An 18,802-nucleotide genomic window follows, 5' to 3' on the forward strand; every position below is an offset into this window, starting at 1 on the left:
ACTGGGCATCTGTCTTTTCCTTGAAAGATGAAGAACTAGTTCACAAGAATTAGACCAAACCATGGGTTGACATACCCTTGCTTTATATGTACCTCTATATGCTCTCATGTATCTTTTAGCCTTCAAAGCTGAAGTGTGCACTATCCTAATAGCATCTTTGAATTAATCAAATGATCTAAACAGTGAGTATCTTTTATGAAGTAAACTAAGGAACAAACATTAATATCACAATGCATGGAAGAAATCGAGGTGGAAAGAACCATTGTAAAATAGTCCAAATTGTTTATAATATTGTCTTTCATTCAGCCTGAAAACACAAATATGAAAGGCAAGCCAGCTACTTTCTAAGATTTTGGCAGTATACAAATTAAAGAAATAAAAAATAATGAAATACATTTAATGCATCTAATTTGGATATTTGAATTCTTTATCTTGACAGTGCTTCATTTGAATGTTTTTTTAAAAAATGAAAAGAAGAAAAAATGCATTCCTATATAGTCAGTAGTACATTTTCAATGGCTGATCCAATGAAAAAAAATTCATTCTGAACTTCCAAGTCTGAGCTTTAACAGACAGATTATCATCCATTAATTTTTAGCACAAAAAACATGGTGTCAGAATGTGTGATTTAGTGGATAGTCTTCAATAAACCAGACTATAACTCTTCTAAAAAAATCACCAAGTGTCTGAAACATATTTAAGTTGAAAACTTGAGGAGGGCGCTCAAGTATGCCGTTTTTCTATCCTTGATCACTATTCTTGTCATTCTCCTTTTGTAGAGATGGCTGTCTGAAACAGGAGACTCCTCTATTTGGGGAGGCTCTTTAAATAAATATTTTTTTTTTTTTAAAAAAAAACAAAGTTTACAATGAACTGAAGACTTGCTAGGAAGAGAGGAAGCCTCCCCACCCCACAACAGCAGACAGCCTTGTCTTTTCTCATATGAAAAGCAAGAAGAAAAATGACTGTTCCCTTCCTTATGTATAAAACTCACACATGCTCCTGTTGCCTGAATTAGGGGCTAATGAAAGGAAGAGTAGTTAGAGTAGAAATGAATAACCAAGATAGATACTCGAGGCATTTTGATCCTTAAAACAGGTGGAAAGAGAAGCAATTACAGCTATGGTTTCTATAATCTGTAGAGAGGTGAAAGGTCAATCTGGAAAATTAAACAAAAGAAAAGAACCTTAAGGGAGGATTCAATCAGTCTGAGTATGTTTTTAGAGCTTGAGTTTTAAAAACTGCTCTTAATTAAGGTACTTTTATTTTCTATGGGCAAGAAATGTACGTTTATGCATCGCAAATTCATTTATAGTCTGAACTTGGAATGTGCAGCTAATGATAAAATACGTATAAAGCACTGTCAAGAGCCATATTTAGAATATTGCCAACTAATTCTCAAGAAGATTGGAATAGGAGCTGGAAAGAAGGACAAAAATTACCTGCAACCACAGAACTCAAGCAGAAGTTAAATACTGGGAATATGAAAATGCTGGTTACAAATGATTGTCAGAAGTTTATCTTCTGCAGTAGTATTTTATTTTAAAACCATTTTAGGAACAAAGATCCATGCTAATTCAAAATACGTAAACGTCACGATGGTTAGTTCAAATTTACTTTAGAAAGAATTGGTTTAGAAGACAAACCACAGATCTATAATAACACAATTTAATATTAGGAACATCACTTAGTGATACTCCATTTAAACAATGGCAGATGGATATTTCTCAGTTTATATGGCAAGGAAAAAACCCCCAAGAATTAAATATAAACTACTGCAAGATGTTAAGGAAAAAAGAGGTTTGGATTTACCAGATTCGAAATTGTATTTTGGTACTTGTTGTTTGGTCTAAAAAAGTAGGTGAGTCTCCAGAATAAGAATCTACTTGATCTAGAACAGGGGTGTCAAATGGATGGCCCACGGGCCGGATGCGTCACATGCAGGCCACACCAACCTGGCTCCACAAAGGCAAAAAACATCACGATATGTCACGTGACATGATTGAGATTGACACCCATGATCTAGAGGGCCATGATGGCACAGCTATTTATGGTATGACTAGATTAAAGTAAATGTTGATTTTAATAATAATTTTGTTAGACATGACATCTTAATAGTTTGGAATAAGTATAAAACAAGGTTTTCTGTGAAGATGGGTGTCCCCTCAGGAAGCTTTTTAAAAAAGAAATGATGGCAAATCCAAACTGATGGACTTATGGTCAAATAATCTCTTTTAATTTTGGTGATCTTATCCTCAAATCTAAAGAGGAGTTAGAATCAGAAGGATGTGTCTGCCATTGGTTTACATATTTACAATTGAAAGAAATATTTAAATCAGGCAAAAGGAGTTATGGCTTAGACTTTGTGAAAAATGAATTGGAAATTTTATTGCGTGGTAGTGATAACATATTATTGTCGAGGTCTATAAATCATTATTGAATCTGAATTTGGCAAAGGAATATGTGAAGCACTGCATGATTCAGTGGGCAAGGAACTTTGTATATAATGTTATGCTTGAACAATGGTAGAACCTGTGGACAAAAGTCCAACATTTACATTAAATTATAAACTAAAAGAAAACTTTTATAAGGTGACGTATCATTGATATTTAACACCAGATAAATTGTCAAAAATGTATAAAGATATTCCAAATGAATGTTGGAAATGTAAATAAGAGACCTTTTATTTATGGTGGATATGTGACAAAACAAAGAAATATTGGAGTAGGATTCACATCTTAATACAGAAGATTCTCAAAGTGAATATAAAGATAAAACCAGAAACTGTCCTTTTGGGTTTAATGGAGAAGACTTGAGAAAAATATTGGAACTTTGATGTTATATATGTTGACGGCAGCAAGATTTATGCACAAACATGGAAGGGCACTTTGATTCCCACAATGCACGAATGGCTGCAAGAGTTGGTGGAAGTTAGCAGAAATTGCTAAATTGATTGCTCTGATTAAAGAAAAAACACAATTACTTTTGTTTCTGCTTCGAAACTGCTTCTGGACTTTGTGCTTGAGATGGGGGGAAAAATGAAATTTTGATATTGGGCTTTACCAATTAACTAGGTTTGTTGTTATAGAAATTGCTAGTTTATACTACTATGTAAACAAAAAAAGTTGAGTTTTGATACAATTCTACTGCACCAAAGGGATTCGGAAGTCAATGCCTTTTCTTTCTTTTTTCCATTTTCCTTACACTTTTCCCTTCCCTTCTCTCTTCCTTATTTTCCCATTATTTTCTTGTATTTTATATTATAAACTAATAAAAAAGGAATGTCAGTTAGGCAAAATTAGCAGTATCACTAGTTGCTTATTAAAGTAAGCTGGCAACAGTCAGATAAACTATGAAGTATCAGGGGCATGAGTCGAAACTTAATACATAAAATGACAGCACAGTATGCATTCCCACAAGCTATCCATGGACTCTGCAAGTAGTTTAGATTTTATCAAGTTAACTCTGAAGATCTATTATGCGATTTCTTATCAACTGATAAGTTGTGAGCTATTATTATTTGCAGATACCATATGCACATCTGGTCAGGGTTTTCACCTCACTTTTTCTGGGACATCAGGACAAATGTGGGATGGAAAGGATATTAAATTTCCACTGAGTTGAATAGTTCAATAATAACCATTTATGGGGAGGGGGGTGGGAGATTACTTTTCCATCAGTTCAGATTGTTGCTGAAGGCACCCAATAAAAATGCCGCTCTGTAATGTTTATATTATGATTGTATTGGCAACAGATCTTATGAATATCTTGAACATTAATGGAATTTAAGCAGCTTTATTGCATACAGGTAGTCCTCGAGTTATGACCATTGACAGTATTGAATAGTGATTCTATTTCACATGTTGTATTTCCATACAGCTTTAAACTGCCATGTGAAGTGGTATATCCATGGCCTGACCTTTTTAGTATTGTTGATAGAGGAATCAATGCAATAACAAACACTAGTGGTAATAGTGAGTCTTCTTGATATTAGCCTCTTCCAATCTATCAACAATGACCAGCAACTGTGTCATGTGTTGTGCCATTGATCTCTGCACAAAGCTTCTGATGTTTTTACTGATGCCTGGGCACAATTATCCAAGGAGTTGTAATCAATCCAAACTATGTTCAAGTTGGTCTTCTTTCTCTTGGAGTTTATTACTATTTCTACTACCACTAGTAGTATGATTATAATTACTATCTGTACACATCAATTTGAAGTCACAGTTGTAAGTTCTTTAGCTGGTGTTGGCTTTCATATGCATAAAGTTCTTCCTGATAATATAGGATGTTGTAATGTATTGGCATAGTATATGCATGGATCCCAGTAGTGTAGCTTTTTGTAATGGATAGATGGAAATGTCAGTGTGCAGAGCTTCTAAGTGCCACCCAAGATTTTTTGGTATGGCACTGAGAGTATCGATAACCATTGGGACCATCGCAGCCAGATTATGCCATAATCTTTCATTTCAATGTTAAGATCTTGATATTTTGTGATCTTCTCCAATTTCTCCATAGGTCTTCTATGCTACATCCTCTTATTGTTATAGTATACTGCCCAACAACTCTGGGTGGCTCACAACAATCAAACATAAAAATTAAATAAAATCAATAAAACTCAAAAAATATAAAAGATGGTAAGTATGCACAACCGATCGGATGAAATGAAGTGAGGGGTCTCTCTCTCTCTCTCTCCCTTGCCAAAGGCCTAATCTTCAAAACTCTTCTAAACAATAGCAAAGGGGGGCTATCCAAATCTCATTCCAAAGGGCAGGGGTGGGCTCTTGGGGGTTCGGCAAGGTTTGGGCGATCCTCTCGCCAAGGATCTCCGGGGTTCGGCGAACCCCCAAATGCCACCCCTGGATGGCCCCTCCCCCCTCCTAGGAGTCTCCATGTGGCCCATTCATCATTCCAGGTAAATGCAGGGGCCATGTGGAGGTCTGGGAGGGCAAAAAACGGGCCTACAGGATGTTCTGGAAGTCTGTTTCCGGAAACTGTTTTCGCCCTCCTGGAGGCTCAAGGAAAGCCATCGGAGCCTGAGGAGGGCGAAAAAATGGGTCTCCCGGAAGTTCCGGAAGTCCAGAAGTTCCGGAAGCCTGTTTCCGGCCTCCGGAGTCCAGGGGAAGCAGTTTCACCCTCCTGGAGGCTCGAGGAAAGCCTCCGGAACCATGATGCAGGCAGCCAACTAGGCCACGCCCACCATGACCACGCCCACCCAGCAACAGGGCAGCGAACCCATTGCTAAAGGATCTGAAGCCCACCACTGAGAAGGTCACTCCTGGGGTTACAATAGATAACATTGTTTAACTGAAGGCACCTAGAGAATGCCAACCCTAGCAAGATTGAATCAGCTAGACTTTAGGAACAATCAATGAGTTACATCTGCAGAAAAAGAAATAGATCTTGATTGTTATCAGGATATCTTATGTATTGGTTGCAACATTGGAAAGGTAATATTGCACAATCCTGGTTCGGGAAGCTTTTTAAAGAAATTATTAATAGAAAATCACAACAGTTGCAGCAATATATGTTATTATGACAGAGATTCTGGGATATCTTATAATAATATATTTAATAGTTTATATTACAGAAAGGAACTCATTGACTGTTGATAAGTATAAAATATAAGACAGATTTTTCCCCTTTTTCCTTCTTAGTCTTTTTTGTTTTGGGGAAAAAAAATAAAATATTAAATAAAAAGAAATACAATAGAAGATTGGTTCAAAAAGAAAAGACATTTTCATTGTGTTCAGTAAATCCTTAATCACCTTATATTTTATAGTTAAAATATTTAAATATAAAACATAAATGCCAATTTAACATTACCTTTTCTTTTTCATTGTATTGCTTGAATTATCTAAAAGTATTGTTGATTCATACCAAACTGAGGGTTAGGGTCAATGTTAGGATTGCTTATTCATTTATGTGATAGTTGCTATTCTAGATTGTGGGAATTCAGGAATGAAAAAATGCTTTCATCTCATCATTACCAAGATTTACGCTTGATAAACTTTCAATATTAGCATTTCTCAGAAGTAAATCTAATTCAAATTATATCAATGCTTTTTCTCATAGAAAAGAGATGTTGCTCCCAGATATTCCTCAGCTGAATTTTCTGCAGCAGGAAAATTCCCGTTGGAGGCAACTGCTAACACAGTCATTGTCCCACTTGGAACTTGGATTACGAGATTCTATCAATGCCAGAGTTGCTAATGGAATGCAGAATCACCACATTAATCCAGAATCTATTATTGGACATGAAACTAGGACAGATAATTGTCCATTTTATGGGAGGTTAGGTGTATTATATTTATCAGTGTTTCTTTAACAAAAACGCCTGCAAGAAATTAGAATATCTTTTGGAATTGCAAAATTTATCAAAGAATTCCAAATATGGTGTGGAACACATTTGGTCTCTCTCTCTCTCGGCTCTTAATTGAATAATTTTTGCTTGAAAAATTGATAACACAACTACAAATTATAGAGAAAAGACTGTTAAAAATACAAATTGGTTTCTGAATAAAAGTTCTAACAAATTATGATCTAAGCTGTTTCTTTTCAGCAATGAAAACAAACTTAAGACACGCTGCCTTGTTTGCATTAGAAATGGCAATCAATTGGTGGGGACTAAGTGCTTTATCCAAATTTGTGAATGGCAGTTTATTTTTCAGACAGGAGTTGCTCTATAAACTGCATATATTTTGCTGACTCTTAGATCTCATGTAATAGTGGTACCTGAAAGAACAGAAAAAGCCTGACTAATGTAACACCACCAACAACAAAAATCACTAAAATGACAATAGAAGGTTTCAAGATACTTCATTTCCAGGAATGTTTCAGTGAAAAGAATGCCTAAATCAATCATAAAATTACTTGATAAACAGAAGATGTGAGTAATGTACATTTGAAAATACCCAAAACAGAAGTAGGTATTCCCAATCAATGCCTGTCTTGAAACTTAAGATCCACAACTTTGCATATTAAACACATTTTATTAGACTCCAAAAAAGCAATGGCAATGACCTTTCCTCTATCCTGTTCAACACATGGAAAGCAACTAGGGGTTTTTTCCCTCCATCCTTTCCATTCAATTATTCCCTTCCCTTTCCTTCCCCTCCATCTGGTTTTGTTCTCTCTTTTCCCCCTTTTTTTTTTTTTTACTTTCCAGTGCAGCTCCCCTCTCCCTTAATCTCATCTTGATCCTACTTCTTGAGGGTTGCTTCTGCTGTATGTAGAAAGAGAGAAGCCTGTGTGTATGTGGCATAATTATTTCAGTATGTATAGAGGCACAGGAAATCAGTTTCAAAAATGGTTTATCTTACTGGCAATTAATTCTAACTGAAATATGTGAATTCAGCTATTACTAATCTAGTTCTGGCTCTTGCCTTTACTTGTTTGCAGATTATCTTCTGATATGTCTAATCACTTACATACACTCAAGTGTCTCTCTCACACATATTTATGCAGTTGTCAACCTTACCAGGACTGGTTTGAAATAGAGCTAAAAATACTAAGTTGGCTAAATGTATAAACTATCCATTTTACAAGACAGTTGTTGATAGACAGTATAAATAACCTATTCTTTCTGTTATAGGGAATTATCTTAAATTTGAAAACATCTTCATTTCAGGTAAATATATTATTCCTCACAGTACCCAAAACAGATGTGAATAAAACTAATAAAACAACCTCTTCACAACAACCTCTTCACATACTTGAAGGTTCCGCCTTCAAGATGGCTGCTGCATGTTGAGCCTCTGCCGAGGGTGAGTGATTTCTGGCTAAAATAGGGCTGTTGGGGGGGGTGTTGTTTATTATCCCCCCGACATGGGCGGTGAGATGATTTACCAGCGGACCGGAGGGTCATCATGAGTCCTGGAACCGGCTCGCTGTTGCTGCCTGGCGAGGGTGAGGGCGAGGGCGAGACCGATGGCTGCGGCGGGGCTCGGCGAGTTGCAAATGGCATCTGGCCTCTCGGCAATGGATTTTGGCAGTCAGCGATGGAGCTGCGAGGCCCTGGAGAGGCTGGAGCGGCGGAGTCAGCGAGCCGGGTCGTTGAAAGGCTGAGGAGCGAGGTCGGCGCGGGCCCTCTCCAGGAGTGTCGGAGAGGATCACCTGGGAAGTCTGGGAGGTCCCAGGCCGGTTGGACGAAGGGGGCGAGAGCCGGAGTGGCTGAGCCGAAGGGAGTTGGAGTTGGAAGTGGCTCGCTGGCTCGGGTCTTACTCCACTAGTCCGATGGCGTTGACGAGACCTGCTGTACCCATGGCACATAAAAGGGACCACCTCTGCTCTCTGCTGGTTGCTGCCGGGACTACAAGCTGGAGCCACATCGGTTGTGCCTATTGCTTCTTCTGGGCACTCCCTGGGCATGAGGGGTCCTTGGGGTATTAACCCTATATGACTTCTCTACCCCCCCCCCGAGAGGGCTACTGAACCCTGGGCCCCTAGTTCCATCTGGGGACCCCGCCCAGGACCAGCAATCAGTGAGCTGGGACTTGGACTTGGACGGCTGGGAAGGCACTGTTTTTTTCTCCCTCATGGAATTGGCTTGTCTTGGGTGGGGATTCCCATTGCAGTGAGAGGAAAGTGGTGGTTCTAGGACACCGAACCGGCCTTGCAGGGGTGGGAGCTCTGTAAATGGCCAAGAATACCACCGGACAGAACTCCCAGTGGACTTCGGGACGCCGTCGTGGTGAGAGGATGACGGTGGTTACCAGCTTTGCCTCACCCAGGCGTTGTGAGGGGACGCCTGGGCACGGAAGTTCCCGATGTTTGGGAGAACCTTGGCCAGTTCTAGCCCATGATTAACATCTCCTGTTTGCCATTCTTCGCACCCTCCTCCATGGCTGTCTATGGCTCCACAATTATATTCAAGATCAGACTTATGGGCTTTAAGGAATATCCCCCATTCCTGGAAGTGGCCCACTGGCCTTGCCAAGAGATACCTCAAAGACGGGTCCTGGGATCCTGAGAGGTGGCACGAAGGCGTTGGGGATTTTAAGAGTTCTTTGTATGCATTTTTAATTAGTTTTTTAAGGGGTGGGAGGGAGAATACAACGACCGGGGTGGGTTTGGGAGGTAACCCACTAGTGTCGGAGGGGCCTGGGGGGGGCTAGTTCCTATAGTGGGGAGGGTGTTTCCATCAGCATTGTGGGTGGGAGGGGCAGCGGGAGCAGGGGGCCATATCGTGTTAGGGGAGGGTGCACTCGCTGTCTGCGAGCGATTGCGTGCTCCGGCCCTCAATGCTCATCTCGCACCCTGGGTTGTTCAGATCCTCAGGCCCGGGGCCTTCGGTTGATGTTGTGCAATGCCAGGTCCGTGGTAAATAAAGCCCCCCTCATTTGTGATCTGGTTCAGGAGGGGGGTGCGGACCTGGTAGGCATTACGGAGACCTGGTTGGGCCAGGAGGGGGGGTCCCCCTCGTTGAGATGTGCCCTCCAGGTTTCTATGCATTCCATCAGCCGAGGTCTCAGGGGAGGGGTGGGGGGGTGGCGGTTCTAGTAAAGGAAAGTCTCACCCCAAGGGAGGCCACTGTGCCTCAGATAGCCAGATGTGAGTCCCTCCTTGTGAAGTGGGGACAAGGGAGGCAGATGGGCTTGCTGATTACGTACCTGGCTCCCTGCCACATGTTGGCGGCCCTGCCTGAGCTCCTCAACATGATTGCCGAGGTGGCAGTGGAGACCCCCAGGCTTATGGTCATGGGGGACTTTAACCTGCCGTCTGTCGGCGAAGCGTCTGAAGTGGCCCAGGAGTTCATGGCTTCCATGACAGCCATGGAGCTGACCCAATTAATTCATGGACCCACTCACATGGGAGGACACACTCTGGACTTGATTTTTGTCTCTGGACAATGGATGAATGATCTCGAGATAGGGGAGTTAGTGATTGAGCCCTTGTCATGGTCGGATCATTCCCTTCTTAGGCTTGACTTTCTAACCGCCACACCCCACCGTAGGGAGGCGGAACAGACCAGATGGTTCCACCCCAGGCGCCTGATGGATCCTGATAGGTTCCAGATGGAGCTTGGGCCACTTCCTGAGGCTCTGACTCGCAGCTCGGCTGAGGAGCTGGTGGCTGCCTGGGATAGGGGGGCCACTGACGCTTTGGACCGAGTCGTGCCTGTGCGACCTCTGACCCGTCGCCGAGTCTACCTGGCTCCTTGGTTCTCCGAGGAGCTGAGGGAGATGAAGCGCCGGAAAAGATGTCTAGAGAGCAGTTGGAGATCTAGTCGCTCCGAATCCGACCGAACATTGGTAACGTCTCATATTAAGACCTACCTAGTGGCGATAAAAGTGGCAAAATGTAACTATTTTTCCACTCTTATCACGTCGGCAGATAACCGCCCGGCCGCCCTTTTTAGGGTGACCCGCTCCCTTTTCCATCTGGGAGTGCGGGAGGATCCCTTGCAGGGTTGTGCCGAGGATTTTGTTCAGTATCTGCACGATAAAATCACTCAGATTCGGGAAGGCTTGGTCTCTGATTGGGTAGGTACAGACGGGATGATGGGTGCCGGTCTTGGGACTGCCATTTGGGAGGGGTTCGACCCTGTTGCTCCTGAGGACGTGGACAGGATATTGAGGCGGCTGAACGTGACATGTTTATTGGACCCATGTCACTCCTGGTTGGTGCTGGCCACCCGGGAGGTTACGCGAGGCTGGCTCCAGGGGATTATCAACGCTTCCTTGAGTGAGGGTGTCTTGCCATCCACCTTGAAAGAGGCGGTGGTGAGGCCCCTCCTCAAGAAGCCTGCTCTGGATCCGGCTGTTTTGGCTAACTATCATCCGGTCTCCAACCTTCCCTTCTTGGCGAGGTTGTTGAGAGTGTGGTGGCGCAATAGCTTCCTGGGTACCTGGATGAAGCTGTCTATCTGGATCCACTCCAGTCCGGCTTCAGGCTTGGGCACAGCACAGAAACGGCATTGGTCACGTTGGTGGATGATCTCTGGAGGGCTCGGGATAGGGGTTGCTCCTCTATCCTGGTCCTGTTAGATCTCTCAGCGGCTTTTGATACCATCGACCATGGTATCCTGCTGCGCCGGTTGGAGGGGTTGGAAGTGGGGGGCACTGTTTTGTGGTGGTTCTCCTCCTATCTCTCCGACCGGTAGCAGTCGGTGTCGGCAGGGGGGCAGAGGTCGACCCCAAGGCGCCTTGTTTGTGGGGTGCCGCAGGGGTCAGTCCTCTCGCCCCTTCTGTTCAACATTTATGTGAAGCCGCTGGGCGAGATCATCCGTGGCTTTGGGGTGGAGTTCCATCAGTACGATGATGATACTCAGCTGTACATCTCCACCCCAGGCAATCCCAACGATGCCCTTGAAGTGATGTCCCGGTGCCTGGAGGCCGTGCGGACCTGGATGGGGAGTAACAGGCTTCGACTCAACCCTTCCAAGACCGAGTGGCTGTGGCCTCTGGCGTCCCGATATAGCCAGCTGGTGCCATCGCTGGCTATTGGGGGCGAGTTACTGGCCCCCACGGATAGGGCTCTCAACTTGGGTGTCCTCCTGGATGCACGGCTGTCTTTAGAAGAGCATGTGACGGCCCTGGCCAGGGGGGCTTTTTATCAGGTCCGCCTGATTCGCCAGTTGCGTCCCTTTCTGGATTGGGACTCCCTATGCACAGTCACTCAGGCACTCGTCACTTCCCGCCTGGACTACTGCAATGCTCTCTACATGGGGCTCCCCTTGAGGAGCACCCGGAGGCTCCAACTGGTGCAGAATGCGGCCGCGCGGGGAATTATGGGAGCAAGGGGCTGCTCCCATGTGACGCCTCTCCTGCGTGAGCTGCATTGGCTTCCAGTGGTCTTCCAGGTGCGCTTCAAGGTGTTGGTCACCACTTTTAAAGCGTTCCATGGCATGGGACCTGGGTATTTGTGGGACCGCCTTCTGCCGCCGATAGCCTCCCACCGACCAGTACGCTCCCACAGAGAGGGACTCCTCAGGGTGCCGTCAGCCAGGCAATGTCGGCTGGCGACCCCAGGGGGAGGGCCTTCTCTGTAGCAGCTCCTGCCTTCTGGAACGATTTGCCCCCGGAGATACGAAGGATATCGGATCTCCGGGTTTTTCGTCGTGCCCTAAAAACTTTTCTTTTCCATCAAGCAGGGCTGGTGTGAACCCTTTTTTTTTTTTAGTTTTTTAGCTTTTTAAATTGTCAAATCAGTTTTAGTTTTCAATGTTTTAAATTTTTGGGCCACAGTTATTTAATTCTTTTAATAATTTTAAATTTTGTATTGATATGTGTTTTAGTTCTGGCTGTGCACCGCCCTGAGTCCACTTGGAGAAGGGTGGGATATAAATTGAATAAAATAAATAAATAAATAATAAAAATAAAACATAGAATAAAACTCTTAATTTCAGTCTTCAAACTTAATCTTTTAAAATTGTGCACCATATTTAGAGAATAATCTGAATGGGCTGCCGAGAAAAATATTCATAAACATATGCAACCCTTGTTATCTAGGGATCCATAGGACAGAAACTTACTGCAAACATAAGATAAGCAACTCCAAAACTAAAGTTCTTTCAAAACGCTATGAGATTTATGCAAATAATTACTAGCATATTTAAACTAAATTTGTGGGCAGGCTGTTCTAGACTTTTAACTTCTCTACATATTTCATTACACCTCAACTGAAAAAAGAAATAGGCATATTAAAGACAAGACACTCACTGACTCACTAAATTATTTATTTAGAGGATGGCAGTGTGCATCCTTAGAAACAATAATTAACATAATCTCAATTTTCTCCCTTATATTATTCATTTTTATATGTAGCTCACCCTATTTGAAATTTTAATTTTATGGTAACAGTACACACTAATCTTTTGGCAGTGGAATTATATTGTGAAACATCATTGTTATATCAAATACTAGAAGGTCAAGAAATACTGAGGTGCTCAGTATATAACTAGTTGTAGTTAAATGCCCAAAGCATAATTAGTAGTGTATCCAGTGCTTTAGTAGTGATTCTAGAAGGTCAAAAAATACTGAGCATTTAAGGTGCCCGATATATAACTAGTTATGGTTAAACGTCCAATGTATAATTAATAGTGTATTCAGTGATTAGTGCCTATATCTATGATATCTCAAGTACAATCATATTAGGATGTCCCTATTTTGATTAAATGCATTAATTTGGTATCCATTTCAATTCATTTATCTATCTTATTTATGTGCATGATTCAACAAAATTATACTGTATATTGCAAAAATGAATAGAATTAGATTATAAGGGGACAGCAGTTCATTTTTTCAAAGTGTTAGGATTTTACCCACTCCAAAAATAAATGTATATTCTTCTAAAAATGGGGTGCAGAGACACCGTGTGTAACTTTAAATTAAAATCAGTAAGGTTAAATGTGAAACACAGCCTTGCTAAAATAAATGCTATAATTTTTCAGAATTTGGATTGTCTCACACCCCCATCCCAAGAGGCTGTATTAGAACATCAAATGAGAATCTTTATTGAAGCATATGGTAGTAGTGCAACTACGTGATATAAAGACTGGCACTAAAGGATTAAAACACTATCAGCTCAGGTCAGCTTGCATTTTTTGCTAATCAGGTTAAACAATATGCCTTTATATACAGAATCTAAACTTTCACAGAATATTATACAATATTAACAATTGGCATACTTTATTCTTTCAAATCTGATAATTGGTTTGTATCAGAGAAGAGTAATGCATGACCAATTCTAAAAGTTGATGGAGTTCCAATTCAACAGGTTAGCCATACATTCTTTACAGCAATAGTTTGTTTTTACAACTAAGCAAGTCAATCTATTGGGTGACTTCTTCATAATTGTTGTTGACAGGCTTCCTGAAATACCTCAAAAAGAAGCTTAGTCTGCACTTCAGAGAGATGCATATGCTTCAAACATGATGAGGAAGAAATGCTTTGGATTAAAGGTAGTCCTTGCTTACTGATTGCTTCAGGGAAAGATTGTTAGTAGTTATTACAGGTAGTCCTCGTTTGTTTAGTGACCATTCAAAGTTACAACAGGATTGAAAAAAGTGACTTATGACCATTTTTCAGTTTATGATCGTTGCAGCATCCTCATGATCATGTGATCAAAATTCAGACGTTTGGCAACTGACTCATATTTATGACAGTTGCAGTGTCCTGGGGTCATGTGATACCTTTTGTGACCTTCTGACAAACAAAGTCAATGGGGAAGCCAGATTCACTTAAAAACCATGTTACTAACTTAAGAACTGCAGTGATTCAGTTAATTTAACGACTGTTGTAAAACAGGGCAAAACTCTCTTGATAAATGTCTCATTTAGCAACAGAAATTTTGGGCTCAACTATGGCGTAAGTGGAGGACAACCTCGGTTTACAGTCGAGGTGCTAAAGGTACAATGCTAAAAATAACTTTTGAAAACCAATCCTTGCATTTACCACTGCAGAATCTCACAGTGATGTGATCACCATTCAGCTGGTTTGCAACCAGCATGCATTTTGCTTGCAGAGTTAATACTGTACAATATGGAAGTAAAATTGTAAGTCACAATCAAGTGATTTTTCACTTAATAACCATGTCACTTTGCTTAATGACTGAAAGCCATTACAAAGCCATTGTGAGCCTAGTGGCAGTCATATGGTTTTCTCCTTACAGCCCAAGTTGCCAGTCTGAATTTTGATTGCTAAGCAAGGATTATCTGTACATATAAAGAGAGCACTTTTCTAATGTTCATTTGAGAAAGGATGCTGCTGCTTTTATGAACAGCAGAGAAGTGCTGTGTTCATGCAAGCTCTGATGTATTTCTTCTGAAGCATTCAGGAAACATTCACAATCCAACATATAATGTTTAGTTGGAATTAATGATATGCAATTCCTGAGAAACCAAGACGGATCTTGCAAATAAGGAAAGAAAAACCTCTTTCTTATTTTTTGAATTTGATGACCAGTAATGACACTTGCAAAAATGACATTTCAAAGGATTTTTGAAGCAATGGGAAAGAAGCTTGTAGAGACAATGACAGCAACAATATTTGCTCTGAGAAATGCACAAATTAAAAGAGATCTTAAAAAAGAAATGAAAGATGTAATGGAGAATAATTTGAAAGAATTCACTGATTGACAGAATTGAAGAGAAAAAACAACCTAGGCAGAAATACTGAAAATGAAATAGAAGTTGTGGACCATAAGACAGAAATGAAATTAAAGTGGAAATACAAAGTATAAACCAAGAGATGAAAAATGATCTGGTAATGATTCATTACTGGATTTACAAAAGAGAGCTGTTAAAGCCGTAAAAATACTCTTGAGATGGGAGAAAGAAAATTTTGATGGAGATCAAATCTTATGACAGCATCTTAATGAAGCAAAGATTGAGAATATTAGGAGCCAAAGAAAGGAATATAAAGCTAACCTATTTGATCAGGGTTAAGAAATACGTTTTAGGAAAGTTCTAGGAAAAATAAATATTTTTGCTGATACTAGACAGAAATGTTAATAGATTTTGAAATTGAAGAATTGAAGATAAGCATTGAGATATGGGAAGAAGTGATTTATGCAATGTAATATCAAAGAGAGTGGAGGCTAAATAAATCTGCTTATATTTGTAAAAAAAATTAAAAGCCATTTCTTTAAATCCATCCTTCCTTCCTTCCTTCCTTCCTTCCTTCCTTCCTTCCTTCCTTCCTTCCTTCCTTCCTTCCTTCCTAACTTTAATGAAGAAAAAGTGTGCTGTTTTAACTTCAGATAGCTCAGGACAATAGATATTGCTACTTACACAGAGTTGACTTGCACATTATGCACAATAAATGACAAAAATAAGATATGGCAGTGTTTAGGTGGATAAATTGTTATCCTCAATATATATATAAATATTATCCATGTATGTTTGGGTAATGCTGATGAATAGGAAAGAGAATCTATGTGAAAATAACAATATACCCTGGCTAGGTTGCATCATGGGACACATATTCTTCCTTAGGACCTGCAATTAAAGATGTAATTTAATTATATTTATTAATATAATGTAATGATTACAGAATTACTTTTGGACTGGGGTGATATGTTCCTTCCACCGCTCCTGTACTCATATCTGAAAAGTGAGCTGATCATTAGCTCTGGGCCTAATGTATCTCATAAAGCACCTGTGTGAATAGAACGGAAGATAAACGATGGTCCTTCAAAAAAGAATTGGTTTATAACTGTCATAAATTGAAGAAGTAAGTGTATTTGCATATTCAGAATCCCATAAAATTATACGTGGAGACTTTTAGGATGAAAGACAATAAAATATAGAAATGGAGTAACAACAAGAGAGAAGCAATGATTTCAATTCATAACTGTGCAGAACAAAACTCTGTGCCTTGGATTTTCACGGGGGTGTGGAAAGGTAAATTCTGCCCATTTCTCCTGTCTTTTGAGCATCAGGACTTTGGCTCCAAATTGATGGGAACAAAATTAGTGGAGGTGTTGATGAAATGAAACAAATGAAAAGGAAAAATATTGCCTCTCCTTTTTTCAACATATAGAAGTGTCCACTTAGTGCGGCAGAAAACTCTGCTGGCTTTAATTCACTTCCATGAATGTGAAACAGCATATTTAATTTCATCACTTTCCAAAAAGATCTCTGAAGGGTCCCATAAAAACAGTTTGTAAAAAAAAAGTTTGACAATTTCAAAGAAACGTATAAAGACTGAAAATCTTGGAACTAAGAGGTGAATTTTTTCTCACAAAACACAGCATAGCAATCCCTTTTAAAATGTCTTCCAAGTAAGTATCAACATAAAATAAAAACTGCCAACCCGCCCCCCCCCCAATGTACACAACAATTTCTGCCACAAATGTAATAGTTTCTTAGAAACTAAATAGGAAAATTCACCAGTATTTGCAATTGGTATAAACCAAAAGGAAATAATCATACATTTACATATTAAAATTAATTAGTAACTTACCTCTGGAAATTTTAATTTTAATGTCTGATGCATTTCCCTAAAGCGGCTATATCTCCTGAATATAGCCCATGTCTCATCTAGGACTGATATCTGTTTTGTAAAAGTAAACAATATAATTAACAGAAAAGGAACATAAAGGTTTATATTACAAGGCTTCTCATAATAGATAATTTTCCCTGACTAAGCATGATTACTCACACACCAAAATTTGACTTGGACCAAATAAACCAATATTTTCAGTTTGCTGGGAGACACTGAATATGTAATTGCATTAGCATGGAAGTCATTTTCCCATGAGGTAATTCTATAATTATGGGCACATTTGTTGTAAGGAGAGCTATTTTCATGACTTTCTATCACTTAACATTACCTCAACCAGATGGTGGAGTGCCAATTATCTGGATAAGTTATGCAATCAAAGTGGAATAGGAATACTACTGTATTAGATCATACAATGGAAAGCATAGGCATTAACTGATTAAACAAATAAGTATTTGCAAGTGAACAGCCTTATCAACAGGTTTATCAATGAAGAAAGAAGGAATTGCGCCTTCTAGCAACATGTGTGATGCCATGAAGCATGCAGTAAAGGTTTAGGATGCAATGAGAGGCTACAAAGCTGTTATCATCAGTCTCATCTCCTTTTTATTTTCACCTCTGGAAAAAATATATCTTCTTTTGAGAGCAGGTATCAAAATTTCATTTTTAATGTGTGCCAATGTGTTCACAGAAAAAAGTAACAATAATGGTTATTTTTTATCATCCCATCCCATCCCATCCTATCCTATCCTTCCTCAACTTTGGATATCACTTCAAGAGAGCTGGTATGATACAATAAGCCCAGTGGAGTAAAACAGTGGAGAATATAAAGTCAAAGACTATCCCAGTTTATCAAGATTCTTGGGATTAAACCAAACTTCTATACTATAGTAAAGGTAAAGGTTTTCCCTGCCCAGTCATGTCCAACTCTGGGGGGCAATGCTCATCTCTGTTTGTTAGGCAAGGGAGCCAGTGATGTCTGAAGAAACTTCCGTGGTCAGTATGACTATATGCCAAGATGCAGGGAACGCTGTTACCTTCCTACAATATACTTAGTATTCTTAATACTTAGCATATATATTTAGAATACTTCTTAGAAGTTCTACTTATACTAGTCAAGTTTATATATTTGTATCTTCTTTAGTCTCCCACTTCAACTATTTAAAACATTCCCTCCATACCTGTCCTAATCAGTGTTCTGAGATGTGCAGATGACATTTGGCTGGGCCACACTGGTGCCACGTCTTGTAGAAATGCTTTCCAATAGGATGCTAGAAACAACTCAAAATCTCCTAACAGAAGGGGTCCTGACCCACAGTTTATGATTGCTGTTATGACTCCTTGATAGTCATGCTCCCTCCCTCTGAGCAAAGAGAGAAAGTAAAGGACGATTATGTGTAACAATCTAGCTCACTCTTCGTTTTCCAAACTGAACCTTTTCCATAAGAAGATATAAAACATGCAAATATTCCATATGTAGACAAATAATGCATGCCAACAAAAATAAAAATATTTAAATATCTTACCTTGATTTCATATTCATAATGCTCATCCTTTCCCTGCCCACAAAGGACATAACGTGGGATGCTAATTTTAACTGGATTCTTTACGTCATCTGGATTTGTTTTAACAGGGCGACAGAACATGCGCTATCAAATGAATATTAAAAGGAAATTAAATACTGCATCATTTCATAAATAGCATTGCTTGAAACCAGAATGTTATTTAATAGAAAAAAATAACGTTTAGTTAGATAATTAAGGATTTATGTTATAGTAAAGAATAGTTCTCTCATGAATGGTCAACATTACTTTCAAATATAGAATAGCTACTGAAGAATACCACTGCAAAATGTG

General features: G+C 40.0%; 1 protein-coding gene across 1 annotated transcript in view; it reads right to left on the reverse strand.

The window, feature by feature from the left end:
* Positions 1-18,802, reverse strand: part of KIF16B (kinesin family member 16B) — a 135,752-nt gene that overhangs the window by 26,149 nt on the left and 90,801 nt on the right. The window contains exons 24-25 of the mRNA XM_070933062.1: positions 18,473-18,595; positions 16,908-16,997 (exon numbers count right to left, since the gene is read on the reverse strand). Coding sequence (XP_070789163.1) covers positions 16,908-16,997; positions 18,473-18,595 — 213 coding nt within the window. The remainder of the gene's footprint in view (positions 1-16,907; positions 16,998-18,472; positions 18,596-18,802) is intronic.

Source organism: Pituophis catenifer, unplaced genomic scaffold, assembly GCF_029215685.1.
Source record: "Pituophis catenifer annectens isolate HBS135680 unplaced genomic scaffold, rPitCat1.0.hap2 SCAF_1, whole genome shotgun sequence".
Classification (NCBI taxonomy): Eukaryota; Metazoa; Chordata; class Lepidosauria; order Squamata; family Colubridae; genus Pituophis; species Pituophis catenifer.